We start from the raw sequence: 21,170 nt of genomic DNA on the forward strand, positions 1-21,170 counted from the left end.
GTGTGTGTGTGTGTGTGTGTGTGTGTGTGTGTGTGTGTGTGTGTGTGTGTGTGATGTGCATTGCTCCTTTAAGTATGCTGACCCCACTCTATGTGCACTGTCTTTTAAAAAAAATCAGGAAGTTGAGACAGCAGCTGCAGCCATCAAGCTCTCTCAGTCCTGAGCCCTGTTCTGTCCCCCCCTCCCGCTGTATATGGAGAAGGGGTAAGCAGGGGGCAGGAGTGGGGGGGGGATACCCTGACATTAGGCCCCCTCTTCCCTCCTCCCCTGCACAACAAGCAAGAGGCTCCTGGGAGCAGCTCCAAGGCAGAGGGCAGGAGCAGCACATGGCAGTGCGGGGAGGGACAGCTGAACTGCCCAGCAACTGACAGCCTGCTGGGCGACTGCTGCACAGGGAACTTAGAGGAATGGGGAGCTGATAGGGGGGCTGCCAGTCCACCGTGGTTCCAAGCGCCCACCAGCTAACTCCAATGGGCTACTCTTCCTGCAAGCAGCGGACAAAGCAGGAAGCTACCAAACTACGTTATAAGGGAGATTGCACAACTTTAAAACTAGCATGTTCTCTAATTGATTAGCAACGGAACAACGAAACAATGTTAACCAGGACGACTTCAAGTGAGGAGTTACTGTACTGATATTAAAAAAACCATCAGTTCTCACACGCTGAGGACCTACAGTTGGGTCCATTCTGACACATGCTAAAAAAAGAACCTGTTATCTGTATGAGCCTGCCCCGAGAGCAGAGGTTCTCAAACTTCAGTGCACCACAATCCCTTTCTGACAACAAAAATTACTACATGACCCCAGGAAAGCGGATTGAAGCCTGAACCCACCCAAGTCCCAATGCCCAGTTGGTGGGTCTCAGGCTTCGACCCCAGACAGTTTAACGCCAGCCCAGGTGACTCCATTAAAAGAAGGTGAAGACCCACTTTAGGGGCTGAAGCCCAGTTTGAGAACCGCTGCACTAGAAGGTAATATGACATATCCTGTGCCAGTGGGTTTCATAGTTACTAGCTAGACAGCAAACAAATGCTGAGAAAATTTCAAATCTAGATGCTGGACTTCAAAACCGTTTTGCTCTATTCCCCTAGTATGTCCTCACCCTAGTCTGTGTCCCCCTGCTGCTATACCCATTTCCCACCCATTTCTGTCTCCCTAGCCTGTCAACTAAAAATGCTCTTGTTGCTGCGCCCCTCTGGCTCCCTAGCCTAATCTTGGCCTTGAACGCCATCTTTCCCCAGCCCCTCACTGCTATCGATTCAGGATGCTTGCTCCTCCTCCTCCATGCTGCCCGGATATGAGAAGAGGGACAGTCTCCCTGTCCATGGTCACTGTGGTCCCTAGCAGCAGAAATTGCATACAAAGTCCTGCTCAGCCCCGGGATGGAGTTTCTGGAGAATTTAGCTGCCAAATTAACAAGCTTTGACTGAGCATGCACAAACAATGATTTTTGGAGAAATCAGCTGCCAAATTTGGGTCAAATTTCATAAGTAGAGCAACAGACAAGTACCTCACCTCACCCTGTCAAATTACAAATTCCTGTTTAAAAGCATACAGAGGTGCTAAAGCATCTCAAGAAAAAGCTGTATGATTTTTTTTAATATAGTCCAAACAAATGTGTCTGTCCCAAATCTCATTCTGAGAAACAGCTTAACTGTTTTTGCTGAAGCTTTCCAAAATTAATTCAGTCTGAAGCAGACGCTCATCTCCGAAAATTTCAACACAAATGACTAAAGTTTGGCATAATTATAAGAAAGTGAAAACACAGTCTTATAATGGAAACTTTTAGGCATGCTGAAGCACAAAAATTAGCATGAAAATATCAAAACCCCTGTGACATAAGTATTATCATTTTACAGATAGATAAAGTGAAGCACAGAAGAGGTTAAGGGCTTATCCTCACTAGCTTCAGCGTAGATTCCAATGCCCACCAGCGTGTTATGTGCTAGCTGGCCAATGTGGACCCTGCAGTAGGCACTAAAATTTCCATAGTGCAAGTTAATGTAGTACTTACTATATGAAAAACGATTACAGTGATGTGCCGTACGGAACTTTTTGCATGCACCAACAGGGTCCACATGACCCAGTGAGTGCACAATAGACTGGTGTGCACTAGAATTTACACCTCAGGCAGCAAGGACTAAGACACTCTGTAAACAAGCCTTCAGTGACTTGCCCAAATTCTCATAGTGAGTTGGTGGTAGGGCTGAGATTAGAATCAAGGTTCGACACTCAATCCTTTATGGTGCTTTAACCATAAGACCTTTCCATTGCATAGTTAATGGTGTGATATATCATCTTGCTAGGCTGCTAGTGATACATTTTACATTCTCAAATTTAACTAAAATAGCTCACCCTACTCATACAGAGCCATCACCAAAATCCAGGAGAACTCCACGGATAGAGAGAGCACCCACGGAATACTCAGAGTCAAAACCCACCATAGAGAACTACAGAGCTCACGCCCAATGTATCTAAAACTACTATTACAAATAGAAAAGAATTCTGCAGCTGACTGATATATCATCAGATATTTTATTGAAGAAATACAAGTGGTTATTTGACACCATATAGTACTTCTACCTCTGCATGCAGTTGGGTAGGTTTTCACTTAAGTGTGCACCATCAATGACAGTGGAGGAAAAGAGAACAAGTCGCATATAAAGGAGAGAGAAAATTACAGCTGCTGAAGATGTGTTCTTGAAAAATCTTTCCCATTTTTATTATCGACCAGCCTCACCTCCAGCACTGTAAATTCGGAACATTATATCCCTCACCAAAATTAATTAAAAACTCATTTCACTCCACCTGTTTCCCCAGGAGAAAAAGAATCATAGATCATATCTGAAGCAGACACACGAGACACACCACACATGGTGGTGTTACAAACATCTTCTTATTGCGTTAATTAGAAAGCTATGAAGATCATCTGACCAAGTCCATTTTTCTGCATAATTTTCTACTCGTTGCTACTTATTTTGTGTAAGTATCTCACCAATGAAAGATGTTTCTAAGAAGCTAAAAATATGTTTTGGAGAAGGGTAAAAAGGAGCAAGTCTAATGAGATATGTATCACAGGTTGTGTATTTTAACTGCCTGATTAATCATTTAGTGGAATCTATTTCCATTCACTCATTTAAATTATCAGGTTGACAACTGACAGGACAAGAGTAACTAGATAATACTGCAGGCTCTATAACTACATTAAGTGTCCCCTTTGGGGCTGAAATTGAATGATTCATCTCTTGTTAAACTACTAATAGTCAAACGCTTGCTGGACTTTTTTGATCTTCTGTCAAAAATTCCATTTTATTCAAAGATTTACAGCAGCGAATGCAGTAAACCATTGCTCAGATTACAGATTGAGAGCAGGCCAGAAAACTGCTCCAGTGCGTCCACGTTTGTACATATTAATGCAACAGGACAGAAAGAAAAATACTGATACAAAAGTAACGAGCTCTTTGTGGAATGATTCCCCTGTATAGGGTGTTGCAGAGTTCCATTCTGTTCAAAATGCACATAAAAACAAAGAGAAATGACTGGGCTGGAGTGGTATTAGCACTCTAACAGCACTCAGTTCCAAGGCGTTCTTTCCCTGGTTCAGAGAGCGAAGTACCATTTTATCTGCATATAGATAAAATTTACAACCTCTCTCCCTCTTGGATATATGGACTTTGCCAAAGTTATTATCTCTTTGTTGTCTCAATGTAGAACAACCCTTGAAGACTTCTCAATGCTCAATACAGAGTGTAGTTACCAATTTAGGACCTAATGCAACTCCCACTGAAGATATTCAGAGTCTATTGACGTCAATAAAAGTTCAAATGGGTCCTTGTGAGAGATGTCCATCTGTTCTGTAATAATTTATGAATACTGTATATCAACTTAGCTATTACAGTGTTTACCGTATGACTACAGTAGACTAAATCAGCCAGCTATTGGGAAACAAACGGGAAAGCAAAACAATGACTTCAACAAACACTTGAGAGCTTTTACATGACAATGGGAGAGCCGCTGGCCCTGAGGAGACTGACTCAACGTTATACTGGGCCCACCAAGCTGGTTTTTGATTAACAGGGCCAAAACATCTGGTAACCGAGAAGAGAAAGGAACTCTGCTGGATAAAAAGCAAAACACTCTGTCTAGGGGAAAGGATGTTGTCTGGGAGCTGGACTGACAGTCACACTGGCTGCAGATTTCTGAAGAAGCTAGGCCTGTCTGCATCACCATCACAGGATGGTGGGGATTTATGTCAGACAGACACGTATGAACTATTTATTGTTTTCAAATCCTTTTTCTCTTATGTCATGCTGTTTCAGTGAAACCATGCTTTGGTTTACGAAGGCTGCTGGGTCACTCTATTAGCCACCACCGTCATGGTTCCCTCCTCATTTCTACTCTCAGGTCAGCTAGGCAAGCAGGAGCTAGGATGGCGAAATGCAACATCCAACATGAACTAGAATTAGCTAAACTTGAAGCTGAATTCCCTTGTAGGCAGTTAACTACCCTGCCCTCAGGCAGAGACAAAAATCTTCAGCTGCGCTGCTCACAGCATAAAAAAAAAAAAATTATTTTGTTACAAGAACTTGACATCTTTGTCTCAGGCCAAGAGAGATAAGATCACTATCTGCCCTCAGCTCCTGCTTCCAAGCAGCTTCTCTTAAGAAAAAAAAATTCCTAAGGTTTGTGCTTCTGATTCAAAATGATCTCTGATTTAAAATGATCTCACCACTCTGCCACCATGTCAGGGATCCTTCCCCACTCTGAACTTTAGGGTACAGACGTGGGACCCTGTCATAAACAGATGGTTAAGGGTTAATGTCTCTTTTACCTGTAAAGGGTTAAGAAGCTCAGTAAACCTGGCTGACATCTGACCAGAGGACCAATAGGGAACAAGATATTTTCAAATCTTGGTGGAGGGAAGTCTTTGTTTGAACTTTTTGTTTTGTTCATTGTTCGCTCTCGGGACTGAGAGGGACGGGACATTATTCTAGGCTCTCCCAATCTTTCTGAATCAGTCTTTCATGTTTCAAAATTGTAAGTAATAGCCAGGCAAGGCGGATTAGTCTTATTTGTTTTCTCAACTTGTAAATGGTTCTTTTGCTGGAAGGATTTTTACCTCTGTTTGCTGTAACTTTGAATCTAAGGCTAGGGGGCGGGTCACTCTAGTCTATAAGAATCTGAGTACCCTGTATAGCATTTTCCATCCTGATTTTACAGAGATAATTTTTACTTTTTCCTTCTTTAATTAAAAGCTTTCTTTTTAAGAACCTGATTGATTTTTCCTTGTTTTAAGATCCAAGGAGTTTGGATCGGTGTGAAGCCTCTCAAGGCAACCCAGGGGGTGGGGGAGTCTGGGGGGGAAAGGAGGGGGATAGTTAATTTCTCCTTGTTTTAAGACCCAAGGGGTTTGGGTCTGGGTTCCCCAGGGAAGGTTTTGGGGGAACAGAAAGTGTGCCAGACACTAAATTCCGGCTGGTGGCAGCGTACCAAACCTAAGCTAGTAATCAAGCTTAGAAGTGTTCATGCAGGTCCCCACTTCTTGTACTCTAAAGTTTAAAGTGGGGAAAACCTTGACAGACCCGCATGAAGACCACGTAAGCTTATTTTTACCAGCTCCAACATGATGGCTGAGTAATAAGATCAGCTGGGGTCTTTTTACTAACAGTCCCTAACTTTAAACATTTAGGAAAAAACAGATACAAATTTTCAAAAGCACTGAAGTCACTTAAGAGCTTGCTCCCATTTTCAAAAGTTAACTTAAGCACTTAGGAGCCAAAGTTCCATTGGCAGTCAATGGAACTTCAGCTCAGAAAGGGACTAAAAGTTGCATTTGAAAATGGTACTTAGACACTTTTGGTAATTTCACTCAGAGTTCTCTTGATGGACTGCTGTTAGCTTCCAAATTTGTTTTATTATCTGTTGACCTTCAAAAAATGATGTGAGACTCATCTATTTATTCAGGCTTTTGCTGTGTGGGAAGTGATTGTACTTGAAGTAGTAAGAGTGTGGATCCTGGCAGAGGGAAGTGTAATTGGATTGACATTTTTGTCAAAAGGTTTCACTGTTTTCGTTTTTAATTTCTATACATGCAACTGGAGGTTAAGATGAGTGTACGCTTTATAAAACATTAACAATATTTTGACTGCGTCACTCAGCACTACTGTATTCTGAACCACCACTGTTACTTTGTTCCATATCTCGTCACAGACAGGCATTGGTACAAGTTTTCAAAAGTTCCTATTCTAATGAAAATTATTTTTCACAAATACAACATGACATACTAATCATTTTAGCTTCTTTCCTATTATACAGCATTTACATTAGAAAAACTTGATAAGATTATAAGCTTTACAAAAGCAAAGAAGATCATACATAAAAGTTTAAATATACACAGTTATGATAGTCCAAAGCAGAACTCTTTAACTTTATTTTAGTGAAAATAGAGAATTTATTAAAATAAGGAGGGATGGGGGTAGGATATTTCCCCAAGTAAATCTGATAAAGAAACTTTCCTTCCTTAAAAAAGTAAAACTTCACCTGATCAGCTGTAGTGACATCAGAAAGTACAGCATCCGGTGTTCTATTAGGCGGGTTCACTGTTACCTGAATGGAAAAAGTTAGAATATTTAAATGCAAAAAGATCACTCTCCTTTACCCACCCTAAAAACATTATCAGATATGTTTAAAGAGAGCTAAAACCAATGATTTCTTGGGGACGGGGGTTAAAATGTATTTAAGGATAAGGAGAAAAAATTTCCACCACGCTCAAAAAAGTTTGCATCAAGATTCTCTTTATACATACAACATCAATACATTTTTGCCACAAATTTGTCACTACAGAATAACACTGCTCTTTTAACATTGTACATTCCAGGGTCTTGTGTCATTTTACGAAAGCCAATAAGAATAACTAATGATCACTCCATTAGGTTTATAAACATTTGCTCTAACAACAATTTTAAGGCAACACACACCAAGCTATAAAGTGATTATTGATCCTAAAGCATTAAATCTGGTTTATACTTATACAGCAGACCATTTTAAATATATTTTTTCCAAACTAAATTAAAAAAAATAGAGCTCAAGAAAGAAGGCTATTGGTTTTTGTACAAACTAACACTTCCATGGTTTGATCCAACTTTGAAACCTATCAAAACCTAGGTTAACATTTTGGACCATAAATTGAAGAGGTGCGGGGAAAAAATGTTATTTAAATACTGCCTTATAACAAAAGCTTAACCAACTTTTTATAAAGTTCACTATATGAATGACTCTGGACCTTATCTTAGTTTTTCAACGCCTCTGGCGTTTTATTCTTTATCCTCCCAATTACATGTTGCATTTTGAACCCTCCCTATCACTTGAAACAAGGTCCTCTATGGCTTTGTTTTTTTGATTATGTAAATTGTAAACTCAACATGACAGTCTGTCAGACTCCATCTTAAATGGCTGATTTGTATGGAGCGAAAATATCGCAACTGGTTGAAAACTATTCAAGCAACTGAAATTTTTTCTTGAAAACCCACAAACTATTTACAATGTTAGATATATTTCTGACTTTTACCAATAGCAAGTCAGTTCTACAGTATATCATTGCCGTTATGAGAGGTGCACTAAAGAGAATCAATGCTAGTTTAACCCATTAGATGATATGAAGTTACTGGCTCACTGTCCACAGCAGACACCCTAATTAGAGGTAGTTGGTGTATCCCAGGAAGGAGTGGGAGATACACTGAATTAAAGTGCTGGCACAGTAGCATATTATGCAGTGTGTTGCCTTGCCTCTAGTCAGGAGCGGCGCCAGGGTTTTTGGTGCCTTAGGTGAGGGTCCTTCCGCGCTCCCAGTCAATGGCGGCAATTCTGTGGGGGGGGTGTCCTTCCGTGGCTCCCGGTCTTTGGGGCACTTTGGCGGCGGGTCCTGGAGCAAGTGAAGGACCTGCCACAGAACTGCCGCCGAAGACCCGGAGTGCGGAAGGACCCCCCACGGCCAAATTGCCACCAAGGGTGGCAAAATGCCACCCCCCCAAATCCTAGCGCCCTAGGCGACCACCTAGGTCACCTAAATGGAAGCGCCGTCCCTGCCTCTAGTCAGAAGCCTAGATAATAAAGCGAGACTCCCACCACTAGGCTAATGGAGAATTAATGGGCAAAGACATGAAAACATTTGGTGTGGGAAAGAGCAAGACATAGAAGCACTATGGCTGGATGGATTCTGGCCTTGATCCTAAGTCTGCTCATCCCCCGACAGAAGCAGAATATAAGGAAATGCTTTAATATAAATTGCAAAAAACTGAAAAAAATCGCATTTGAAGTTTGATCTGATGTTCAAATTCTAGTAATTCTAGCTTCAGTGTACTGAGCCTGTACATGAAGCAATTAAGACAGAGGATTCTTTGCCACCAAAACATAGCAAAGAGTCTGTGATGTGGACAGACTGCTTTATCTGTGCTCTCTTCTCCCATGAACTGATTCAAGTGCCCCTTGACCCCTGGGGAAGAAACACTGTGATTATGAATTGGAGGAATTTCCCCCTCCATATAGAGCTTTCCACTCCCATGGAAGAGCAAGATCTTGGGACATAACTTCTGTGCTCCCTTCTGTTTGAGTTTAGGCTGGGACTATTCCCTAGGGATCAGGGTGTGCTAGAAGAACTTCTCCTGGCTAAAGACTACTTACTCTAACAATATTAGAACGATTATCTTCTAACTGAATAAATAGCAATGCCACCACCTAGCGCTTACATGGCCCTCTTTATCTGCAGATCCCGAAGTGCTTTATAGGATCTTAACATCCTTTTCCCCCATTTCACATATGGGGAAACTGAAGCACAGAGATTAAAGTGACTTGTTTAAGATCACCAGCAGGCTAGTGGCAGAGTCGGGAATATAATCCAGTTCTCCTAACTCCCAGCCAATTGTGCTGTCCACTAGGCTACATAGAATAAGTAGGAATACCAAACACATCACCGGACACCGCCAATACCATACCAAGTAACCGAGACCGCTGATCAGGGAAATAACCCACTCCCTTCCCTGACGGACCAAGGGATGCACCCCACCCATGTACTTATCCACTCCACTGATACTGACTTGGACCCCTTATTCATTCCATGGGTGGCATACCCGAGCCCACTTATCCACTGACACTTTAAAAACCCTTGCACCCCAATCTGGGTCTATGCTGGTTATGCGATATGTATGTATCTTTTCATTCTTACAAATGATATCTGTAACCTCCCATAACCCAAGCCTGACCCCAGATGTACAGTACCTTCCCTCTCAACCTGTGTATATTCCATTTCAAACATTCACTTTAATAAAAATTTTACTTGCTTTCAGACCTAAGAGGAAAGAGATAAGGTAGAGGATAGTTCTGAGTAATTGCTTTTTTGTCCCAAGAGCTGGCTTCTCTGTTAATGTGTACATAGGGTCAATGCGGGGTTCCATGAAGTGGCATGGGATTAAGTGTTTTCAGTATGCTGTAACATTTATATGTTGCATGAGCCATAGCAAGAGGCTCAGTGTCTCGGTACAGGGTAGTGATTGGGGCATGAGAGCTAGCTGTTTGAGGCTGTTAGTAGGTCAGTAGGGGTAACTAGAGGAAATGGCAAAGATCATCTCAGCCCCATTTCACAGAGGAAACTCCTCAGCTGTGTGTCATAAAAGTTCACAATTCAGGGGTCTTACATTCCCAGCTGCTGTTAAACAATCATATAAACAATGAACTGGGTGACTTTTCTCAGTCTGTGTTTGCTCAAAAGTTTGTGATCCCATCTCTTGAGCACAGGCCTTACTAGAATCATCCATGCCTTTGCCACTTCAGAACACTACAATGGAGCTACTCCTTAAATTAACTCAGAAACTGAAGATGGCACAGGAAGTGGTGGCCAGCTTGATAAACACAGTGCATTTTGCCATGAATACATGATAGCAGTGCTCCAGAATTTGCATGGCCTGTCTGTGGATTTCCATCTGATTCTGTCTTATTAAGCCCTAACTGGCTTGAGACACATGGAAGACCCCACCGCTCCCATCATTTAACACTGCTTTAGATTACAGGAGGTGTTCAAGCTCCAACTCTTTTAATACATGACAGAGGGAGCTGCTCGCAATGTGTTCTGTATGAGGACCCCTACCTTAGAAATTCACTAGCATTTCTGGTCTGAAACTGCTTGAAAATTTGTGGGCAACCTAAGGGATACACCACCACGCACTTCAATTTGGACAAGGCTAATGTTGAGGAGATTAAGTTGTAGATTTTAATTTGGGAGGGATCCATATTTTTTAGGAAATGAAGTGGGAAAGTATATGATTTGGGACTAGATTCTTGTGTGTGGAGAAAGGCTGTTTGATTTGCTATTTCTGTTTGTGTCTTAACACAAAAATACAATTAACTATCACAAGGGTACCTAGAGTCTGGAATAGGCATTCTTTTCATCTTTTATATATATATTAAAAATTAAATAAAATAACTTATCACACTCTAGGTCTAAACACACACCACACATTACAATCAAAAACTCTGTGCTAGATATTATAATACTGACTGTAGAGTACTGAGGTAAAGCGATTGAAAGATTTGACAAAAATTACAATAAATCCAGAGGTAGAGTTTAGAACAGAACTCATGAGTCAGTCTCTCAGTACTCTGCTATAATCTTGCACATCCTACCTTTATAGCTAGATCACCAACAGCTGAGACAAAGTTTAACATTATTGCATTATCAGACATTTTCCTACAATTTTCATATTTGGCAACTTCCCCATATCTTGTAAGACACGGTGTTTGTAGCAAATACATAGCCCTATAAGGAATTATATAAAAAATTAAAAACCATCCAGACAATCCAAGTTATATTCTATCCTCATCTGGATTTCCCTGTATGTTAAAAAGCCTCGAGGATAAAGGATTTATTTGTTCATTTAGTGAAACTAAGGACAACAATTTATTCATTTGTTGTGATGTAGAAGGATCACATACAGACAACACTACATCAGTGTGATATTAACAGAGAATAATTTTTCTCAATGTTAACATAAGAAAACTAAATACCACCACTACTTCCTAAACAAGAATCAGTACTATATAATTTTAGTCTAATTTTTGGCCCAAAAGGTTTTTAATTTATTATCTAATTTCTAGTGGGCCTGTGCTTTTCTTACAAGCACCATGTTAGACAAAAAAGTCCATGAATGTTGAGCTGGGCCACTAATACCACCACTGCTGACTTCAATAACAGCTCATTTGGGCTGCTGTGTTTAGAAACATGACCTCACTGAAATCGGGTTTATGATGATAAAGTGTTCTGTTAAATTTGTCTAGGAGACATTGAAGAGTTGTGCCCCTATGTAAAACAAGCATGATTTATCAATTTTCTGTTTATAAGTATATGATATATTTAGAGACAGCTTTACCCCACACCTTCTGTGGTTGGGTGAACCTCAAGATTTGAGCTTGAGATTAAGAAATCTGAACACAGTGCATAGAGATCTAAAATCTAAAAAATCAAAATACACATCTAAAATCAAAAAGATTTTTTAGCTGGTCAATTTACTGCTTTTGAAGTTGAACTAATATCTCAGAAAGCAGCACACATGGGACTATGGATGTACTATCACAGGCCCTTGATTACAAATTGAAAATAGATTATCTTCTATGGTGCAGTGCCTACAACATGGCAAAGTCCACATGGTTATTATGTATTTTTACTTGTCTTACAGTGCTGCCTATAGGCCCCGATCTGGAGAAGAATCCTATTCTACTAACTGTCCTCCTTACCACTTCTTATTTACATGCCATGTTTTTCCACTCATTTAGATGAACAGCTGCTTTACCCATTTGGACTTGTGTTTAGGGCACATACACAGTAAACCTCACTGTGCCATTGCATGTCACTTGCCAACTACCTTCCAAGATGCTAGCATTTCACTCTAGATAATAATCCAGAAAGAGAGCAGAGAAAGCCAATAGTATTTCTTTTTCTGCTTCTGAAATCACACACATAACTGCATCAGTTTAGAAAGAGCTACATCTAGAGGTTTTTTCCATGAACAGCATGTTCCGCAAGCCATTTTAAACAAACAGGAGGAACACTAGTTGTTTGAAAGCTCCTTAGCTGGGAATTTCATTTTTTACTAAACATGCAAACATTAAAAACATTCATAATATAACTACATACGAAATCAAATACTATGGGGCAAAGATCATAGGAAGTCAAGATTACATTAATCAAAATCAACACTTATTGTTTTGTATTCCCCTCACCCACAACTGATTCTGTGTGCATGCTCATAGGTGCATAACTACACTGAAGGCCATTAAAGTCTAGATTTCTGTCATTACAGTTTAGAAGAAGAAAGGTTCAAAATACTTCCTTTAACTCAGTAATTCTCAAACTTTTGTACTGGTGACCCCTTTCATATTGCAAACCTCTGAGTGCGACCCCCGCCTTATAAATAAAAACACATTTACACCATTATAAATGCTGGATGCAAAGCAGGGTTTGGGGTGGAGGCTGACAGCTCACGACCCCCTGTGTCATAACCTTGAGACCCCAGAGAGGTCCCGACCCCCAGTTTGAGAACCCCTCCTTTAACTAAAAGAATATGTATGGTACATGGTACAAAGTACTGACTAAAGGGATAAATCTGTAAAGTCTTAAGCACATGGGTAACAATGGGACCACTCCTATGAGGGCAGTTATTTGTGTCATGTTACCATCTGCATTCAAAAAATGGCTCAATTTTTTTCCTGTAGAAAAGAAAAGCATTTGATAGTGGCACCTAGGTATATATTCAAGTGCTAGGATGATAAAATGACAAAGCATAAATTTTGCACAGGACATAAAACAACCAAGACCCCTTGATTCAAGGAGATTCAGTATAAACCAGGGATCGGCATCCTTTGGCACGCAGCTTGCCAGGGTAAGCCCCCTCGCAGGCCCGGCTGGTTTGTTTACCTGCCGTGTCCACAGGTTCGGTCGATCACGGCTCCCACTGGCTGTGGTTCGCCACTCCAGGCCAATGAGGGCTGCGGGAAGCAGCGCGGGCTGAGGGATGTGCTGGCCACCGCTTCCCACCGCCCCCATTGGCCTGGACCGGCGAACCATAGCCAGTGGGAGCCTCAGTTGGCTGAACCTGAGGACACGGCAGGTAAACAAACCAGCCCGGCCCACCAGGGTGCTTACCCTGGAGGGCCGCCTGCCAAAGGTTGCCAATCCCTGGTATAAACCAACAATAAAGGAAAGAACAGTGAAGAAGTCTATGGAGGGGTCTAAATCTCTGTGCTACTTGTAAAGAGAGAAAAAAAATAGTAGTTAGAAATCCTGCTCTTCAAGCTGGTCTACAGGAGAGGTTGCACTCTCAGAATCTAATACAAAGAGACTCAAAAAAAAAAAAGTTATTTACACTGGATTGACTTTAGATGTTCTGCAAGGCTTTTGCTGCCCTAGATATTAATACAGAGATTTCAGAGATTTCTGAAGAGTTGACAGATCAAAAGGAAAGTGAGTAAACAAATAAAACATTTTCTTTCAGCTTCTAGCAAAGAACTCTGCACCCCTCCTTCCAGTTATGGAGAACGTAACCAAGTCACATTGGGGACAACCAAACAAAAGATGTGAGGCAATCACAAAAGTGCTATACAATGCCTAAATTAAGATTGGCCTACATCAGAGGGTCTCAAACTGGGGGGCTGTGGAATGTATTCTAGGGGTGGGTGTGAGAAACTTCAGGGGAAAAAAAAAATCTACTGCACACATTTTACCCATAGCAATGAATAACTAGCAACGCTGATTCCCTCAAACATATCAGTGGTGGAGGGGTCTACTTAAATTATGGACAAATCACACATTTTTCAGGGGTTAGTCAGGATATAAAGAGCAAACTTTGCAGATGTGTTCATACAGTTGCATACTCCATGCCACCCTTACTTCTGCATTTCTTCCGGCAACAGCGCTGCCTTCAGAGTGAGGCAGCGGAGCCATCCAGCTGCTCAGCATTGAAAGCAGCGCAGAGGTAAGGGTGGCAATACCGTTAGCCCCCTAAAATCGACTTCTAACCCCCTTTTCGGTGGGACCCCCCCAGTTGAGAAACTTTGTGCACTTCTGTATAATTTTACCCTATATACTTAAATGGCTCTGTTTGAATCAATGCCTTACTGTTTTTAATATTTAGTGAGAGTTGCATGTTGATTTTTTATTACTGGCATATGAACTTGTGTGGCGGGAGACAGCGGAGCATAAACTACTACAGACACAGAGAAGGGCGCACAATCAAATACGTTTGAGAACCACTAGCCTACATCATACTCTGAGATCAACATAACTTTTGCCAGCTTGGCTAGTGAACAGATGATTCCCTCAGAAGACGACCTGCAGCCTAAGTTCACAGACCTCAAAAGTAAAGACCAGTTTAGACTGCAATTATGAAAAGCTTCTCCCACTTCAATCAACCACCTCAAACTGTACCACTCAGGCAATTCAGTCCTGAAAGATTGTTCCAAATCTGCTTGTGTCTGTCTTCTGCTGTGTCATTCCCAAGGTTCCTGATCATCTCTAATCAATATACTAATTATTTTTCTTATATTACATTCAGTGAAAGACAATAGTTATTTCATCTGAAATACATTTAAAATTTACCTTCGCCTTTTCTGATGTTCGTTTTCCACCAAATCCTCCACCTCCAACAATAAACAGAGAGAACTGATTATAGCACAACAGATCCTTTCCACAATAGGTGTGAACTGGAAGACAATACAAAATGAGAGGTTATATTCTCTTTTTTGAATACTCCTAACACTTACCCCTCTCAGAGCCAATGGATATTGAATAGCTTTGTTTTATATATGCCAGTACTCATCTCCACAAGTTAGGGGACAATGTCCTCACTTTTGAATGGCACTGTCATAAATCATTTCCTAACAAGTGAAGATTAATATCCTGTTTAAAACTACGCTATTATAGATGCTTTTTAAACAAAAGTATTAAAATGAAAAAATGAGCTATCAAAATGCTGATGACATAAAAGTGCTAAAAAATGGTTGACAACACACAAAGTGCTGAAATTAATGTTTATTTCAACATTTCACACATCATTAGCCACTTATTTAAATACTACAGAACTATGCCATAAAAAGTGATTTATTAGAAGCCATTAACAATCCCTGTTCACAACCTCATACACAACAAAGCAGCACTAATACTGTATGTGGAAAAAGCAACCCCAAAGGAAGATTTAATTTAAGGTCACTTGGTTTTCTTTTTGTTAAAGTCACTTTTGATTTTGCTGAACTTGATTTATAGTTACTGAGGTGAAATTGAAATCTCTCTATTTCCAATTTATTCTCACTTATTATTCCATTAGGACACAGACCAGCATTCATACTTAAACATATTGCCAATTGCGCATCACTTCCACTTATGAGTGCCTAGTTTCTTCCATAATCAGCTAACCTTTAATGACCCAGACCAGAACCTTTAGGTCTGTTACAGAAATAGACAGACTCATTTGGATAAACTTCTAATGGGCCCAGACCTTGGCTTTTCAATCGTTCCTATGTGGAAATAAAGCATAACTAGAAGGATTTGGTTGGGGAGCAGTTAGCTTTTTGCCAGACTGAGTCATTAACTGTAAGAAACAGGAAAGGCAGAGGTCAGGAATAAGTAGTATTATTCGGAGGTTTTGAGGAAACAGTAGGGGAAAATTTGTAAAGGATTCATGTAGAAATCTAAACAGTACATTACCTCAAAAAATCTGGTGGTTCATTCCCTATTAGTCTCATTCTAAAACCTGAACTTCCCAACAGTCATGTTATACCATAAACATGTCCCCAGAAATCAAGACACATATTTTGTGAAAGAAAAATACAAGTTATGGACTTCTTGGGCCCACTAAATTAATGCATGAGCAGAAAAAAAATTAACAAAAGAGAATGAAAACATTTCAGGATATATAACTTGAATTCATGAAAGGACATCCTTTAAGTTGACCGTCAGTTTAATTAGATGTTGGATTTTACAAACACACACATCTTTTTAAGAGAAACACAGTTCAGGCTAGCCAACTTCAGATAAGACTGTTTATTAGAATAGCTTTTTTCTGTTTGTGTATTCAGCACCATCTTTCTGCTCAGGGGGCAGGAAGACTACTGAATCTTCTGTCGACGTTCTCTCAAAAAGGAGAATGCGTAATTTCAGAATTTATCTATTCCAAAGAATAAGGCAACATGCACATGACTGCAAATAAGTTCCTTTCTCAGCAGTCACTGGGCCATGTGGCACAGAACCTAAGAATTTAAACTGATTTTAGGCTGAAAGTTATTGTTAGCATAGGTTAAATTTTGAGACTGTCAGCTTTGATTGTGTCTCTTTAATAAATTACAATATGGTTACCATCTAAGAGAATAACTGCTCCTGAGCCTTTGTCAAGGATATCAGCAATAGTTGATTCTGAAGTTAATGGTCCTGAAAGGAGAGAGAATAGGAAAACACGTATGTTATATTGTAATTTAAGACCTTTGTACTACAACATGAATTTTTTGCAGGAGTATTTTAGCAAAGCCAATTACAAATATTCCCAAGTTTGTAATCTACACAAGCCAAGTTTTAGAACATATAAGTTAAAAGTAGTTTATTTGTAATACATTAATACAATGCAGGTGAGGTTTTTGTTTAAAATGTCAGTTAACAGGAACTGGTATGTGTTTAGATCCCAATCCTGTAACTGACTCCTGAGTCCACTCAGAGCCCCACTGAGTTTGAGAGGCATCTACCTGGGTGGAGATAGTTGCCAGACTGAGGTTTTAAGGCTTACCTAAATGGTGAGTTAGCTTGTGGCAAACCAGGATGTGAATCTACAGTGTACTAATTTGCCTCATAAACCATGCTACCACGCACTAAAAGTTCCATAGTGCACTTCGACATACTCGTATTTCAAGCAGCAATATATCCAAGTGCAGTATGAAACTTTTAGTGCGCAGTAACAGGGTCCACATAGCAACACTAGCACACTGTACAGTCACATCCTAGCTTGTTGTGCACTAACTCATTATGCAGACAAGCCATTAGTGTCTACCAGAAGTTATAGTGCACTCACGTCTGGAATATTTATGGTTTAGACTGACTCATTAATTTCACAGCAATAACTGTTTAAGGGTTCTACTGGAAAAGACATATGAATAAGCTTCAACACTCAGACACATTTTAGCAAAAAACAGGATAACTGGCTAGGTGTGCCATGGAAGAAAAACAGGCATATACTGCAAAAGACTATTGTGAGGCTTACTATGCCCCACTGAAAACCACGCTTCGGTCTGAAAATATTTCACCTCTTATTTTTAACAGTAACAGCTAAAATTATAATTGATAGAAACAATTTAACTGCTTTTTTTCTATTTGTCTTCTTGATGCATTTTGTGTAAAGTTAATTAAATTGTTTCTCCACATTACAAATACTTTCCTTTCCTCTGAGTTTCACACATAAACAGAAAGGGAGAGAAAACAAATTATGTTTTGTGAAAGATAAGAAAATTTAATTATAAAACCACAGAAACTGTCAGGTCACTGAGAAGCAAAAGTAGCACCTGAAACCACTGCCAACATCTGTCTCGAAATGAAATAGGTTGCAAGCTGATTGCCCGTCCTTGAAAGCAAAGCATGCTGATGAAGCGCATATAGATTGTAGGTGCTATATAAGTGCAAAACATAGTGGATCAAAAGTAGACACTTCTAAATACACACAAAATATACTGTTTATCTCAGCCCTTACAGTAGGTCCACTTCCCAAAAGCAACTATTCAGAAAACTTGAAAAATTAATGGTTCTCTGCAGTCTTAAAGTTTTGTACTTCACATTAAATCTCCTACTACTTCTCTTTTATTTGCAAGGAGTCTTCTCCCAGAGAACGTAGACAAGTTGTATCACATATACTAATTATTTGGTGTAGGAAGTGCAGAGTATTAATTTAGCTATTTCTTATGTCCTCTTTCTTTATCCAGAACGCTAACGCTACAAGTGGACCAATATTACCTATCATATTCCACTACAACTAGTAATGCTGAATGTCAAATAGCAGGAAAGTGTTTGGTTTACTGTCTTCTCGTGTCACTGGTACATAAAAATATAATTAAAAGAGCTTCTGACTCAGCGACAACCCCTTAACTATCAAGTACTGCAAAAAGCTCTAGTTAAAATGTTTAGCCTTTATCAGGCTAGGGGCTTTCCCCCCCCAAACCCTTTTAACACAATCCATTTTCAATTATTAAACCCAAAATGTTCAAAGAATCGGGCTCTTAACCATCACAAGCTTTCTTATCACTCAAAGTTATAAAATACAAGATTTTAAGCATGACTTGAACATTGAAGCCAAGCTTCTCCCAAGCGTCTCTGATGTTCTTATCCTGAATATTTTACAATCTTAGACCTTTAGGGAGGCAAATGAAAATTCTTGCATTTCAACAATTAAAAAAACAAACCATTTTTACATATAGGTCTATGCCATAATATGCATTGTGTGTGTACAATATCATCTATTTTTTGGTGTGTGTACCAGGAAATCCAGCAAATAGGGCAAATACATTTTTAAAATAGATGTATTTAAGGTCAGGAATGAGGTATTAGGAATTGCCTTCTGAGAGTTCTTAAGAAGTTTTCAAACCAACAGCAGCTCATGGAGACAATCCAGGAGAGGAATTGGTGGCCAGTATTCTATGCAATATGATATTCTATTTTTTGAGATGTTATTGTTTGAAATCTGTTGACAGATCTGGAAACAACTTAAATATGAGCCTGAACAATATGATCTTATTTACAGAGTCCTGTCAATTAATGGAGAACATGCCATCTTTCCTGCAAGCAATAAAGAGCTCAGGTGCTTCCTTTCGCTCTCAGAAGCAAAAAAACTAGTTTATCCGTGGTTTATTTGGTTTCTTCTCCACTTGCTCTTATCTCTTTCTCTGGAGAATTTCTCAATACCACTTTACAAATAAATTCACATATATTCGGCAACCAGTACTGGAATTGAAAAAGATACAGTGAAGGGCAACAAAAATGATTAGGGGTATGGAACAGCTTCCATATGGAGAGAGATTAAAAAGACTGGGAATATGATAGAGGGCTATAAAATCATGAATAGTGTGGAGAAAGTGAATAAGGAAGTGTTATTTACTCCTTCACATAAACCCAAGTACTACGGGTCACCCAAATAAATGAATAGACAGAATGTTTAAAACAGAAAAAAGGAAGTACTTTTTCACACAACACACGGTCAACCTGTGGAACTCTTTGCCAGCGATGTTGTGAAGGCGAAAATTATAACAGGGTTCAAAAAGAGAGCTAGGTAAGTTCATGGAGGATAGTTATATCAATGACTATTAGGCAGGATGGGCAGTGATGCAAAACCACGCTCTGAACATCCCTAGCCTCTGTTTGCCAGAAGCTCTGAGGGGATGACACAGGGTGAATCACTTGATGATTGCCTGTTCTGTCATTTCATCTGAAGCACCTGGCATTGGCCACTATCAGAAAACACAATATTGGGCTAAATGGACCAGTGGTCTAACCCAATATGGTTGGTCTTATCTTTGTAAGTAGTGAAGTTTTATAATAGACTATAATATATAGACTCTCTTTGGACATAGACCCTGATTATCCATTAATACATTTTTCAATGAAAATTTTGAAGGCAAGGGATAAGTGTGTCTTTGTTCACATCTCTATAAAGTCAAAAGCTTCTTGCTCTTACCGACAGAATTTGGTCCAATAAAATATATTATCTCACTCAGCCTATCTTTCTAAAATTAAAACATACTTAGCTGATTTCATTCTTTAAGTCTCACAGACACAAGGATATAAACAATATAATAAAGTACAGTTTCTGGAAATATATTCTGACAATTTGTGATATCAACTCCCAGAGGTAATTAATTAAGTCTAGTTAATAAGTTGATCATGAGCTATATATAACACATTGTGAAGGCACACTAATTTATGTTTAGTAAGCAACTGAATATTCTTTTTCAGGCAGCTCAGCAGAAAGCCAATTGTTACCTTGTTTTTACTAAGTACGTCACAACAAATACAAACTATAGTTTTTAGACAAAAAATAAAAAGAAGAAAGCATCATCTGATCAGATTTTTATTTTTATTTTTTTAAACAGGACATCTGACTGGAAAGTTCCAACACCAGTATGATAAAGCCACACACACAAAATACAGAGTAAATTTGTAACAGAAACCAGTTCAAAACAATGTATCCATATTTCCACATGTAATGCTGATACAAAAGAAAAGTGAACTGCAGTCATGGTGACTATGAAACCATCAGACTAAAGGACTGACCTGAAGTTGGAAGTGGTTTATATAACTCCAGATATTGCTCACCATGCAGTACCTGTGTAAAGATAAGCAGCACTATAATGACAATCAGTATCATTTGCCACCACTTTCCCTATCCCCGTCATAAGAAAATACGTAGATACAGATATTTTGGAAATGTGTTCAGAATGAAAACATATTGCTACAAAATAAAGAGAAGTGAGAAATTATATCAAGATCTTTCCACATTTGGATATTTTTAGCTGCACCAAGGCTACAAAAATACCAGTCAAAATTGACGAGTTCATTATTTCAGAATATTTTGTTATGTTACTTTGAGTGTAGGAATTATTTTGACACACTCATTTTTGGAAGTTGTTGGTAACAGCCTAAAATCAAGCAGCCCTCCACAATCAGTCCTGACTTACAATCACACAGTATTTTTGTGGAACATACTGAGCATGGGGAGATCCAGGTTGGATATTAAGGAAAACTTGCTAATTAGGGTAGCAAGGATAGTTCATTACCATAACAGGTTTCCTAAGGTAGGTGGTGAATCCCCACCCTTGGAGGTTTTTAAGAACAGGTTAGCAAACACTAGTCAAGGATTGTCTATGTATACTTAATCCTGCTTCAGCCAAGGCGGATGTACTTGATCTTTTCAGGTCCCTTACAGCCCTACAATTCTATTTTCTAAGATTCTAATTATGAAGAAGCCATCAAAAAGATAAATATGGGCAATTTTATAGCCAGGTTAATCTCTGTCGTCTACCCCATCATGTGTCAATAACTCAAACAGAATAAATCAGTTAGTATGAGCCTACACAGACATCAATTTATAAGCATTTCCCATTAC

At 39.4% G+C, this 21,170-nt stretch overlaps 1 protein-coding gene across 2 annotated transcripts in view; it reads right to left on the reverse strand.

Annotated features, from left to right (window-relative positions):
- Window positions 1–21,170, reverse strand: part of HSD17B4 (hydroxysteroid 17-beta dehydrogenase 4) — a 119,517-nt gene that overhangs the window by 44,968 nt on the left and 53,379 nt on the right. For both annotated transcript variants that reach the window (XM_030567854.1, XM_030567855.1), the window contains 4 exons: window positions 20,339–20,390; window positions 16,394–16,465; window positions 14,642–14,745; window positions 6,541–6,606 (listed from right to left, as the gene is read on the reverse strand). In XM_030567854.1, coding sequence (XP_030423714.1) covers window positions 6,541–6,606; window positions 14,642–14,745; window positions 16,394–16,465; window positions 20,339–20,390 — 294 coding nt within the window. The remainder of the gene's footprint in view (window positions 1–6,540; window positions 6,607–14,641; window positions 14,746–16,393; window positions 16,466–20,338; window positions 20,391–21,170) is intronic.

The sequence above is a fragment of the Gopherus evgoodei genome, chromosome 6, assembly GCF_007399415.2.
Source record: "Gopherus evgoodei ecotype Sinaloan lineage chromosome 6, rGopEvg1_v1.p, whole genome shotgun sequence".
NCBI classification, from domain to species: domain Eukaryota; kingdom Metazoa; phylum Chordata; order Testudines; family Testudinidae; genus Gopherus; species Gopherus evgoodei.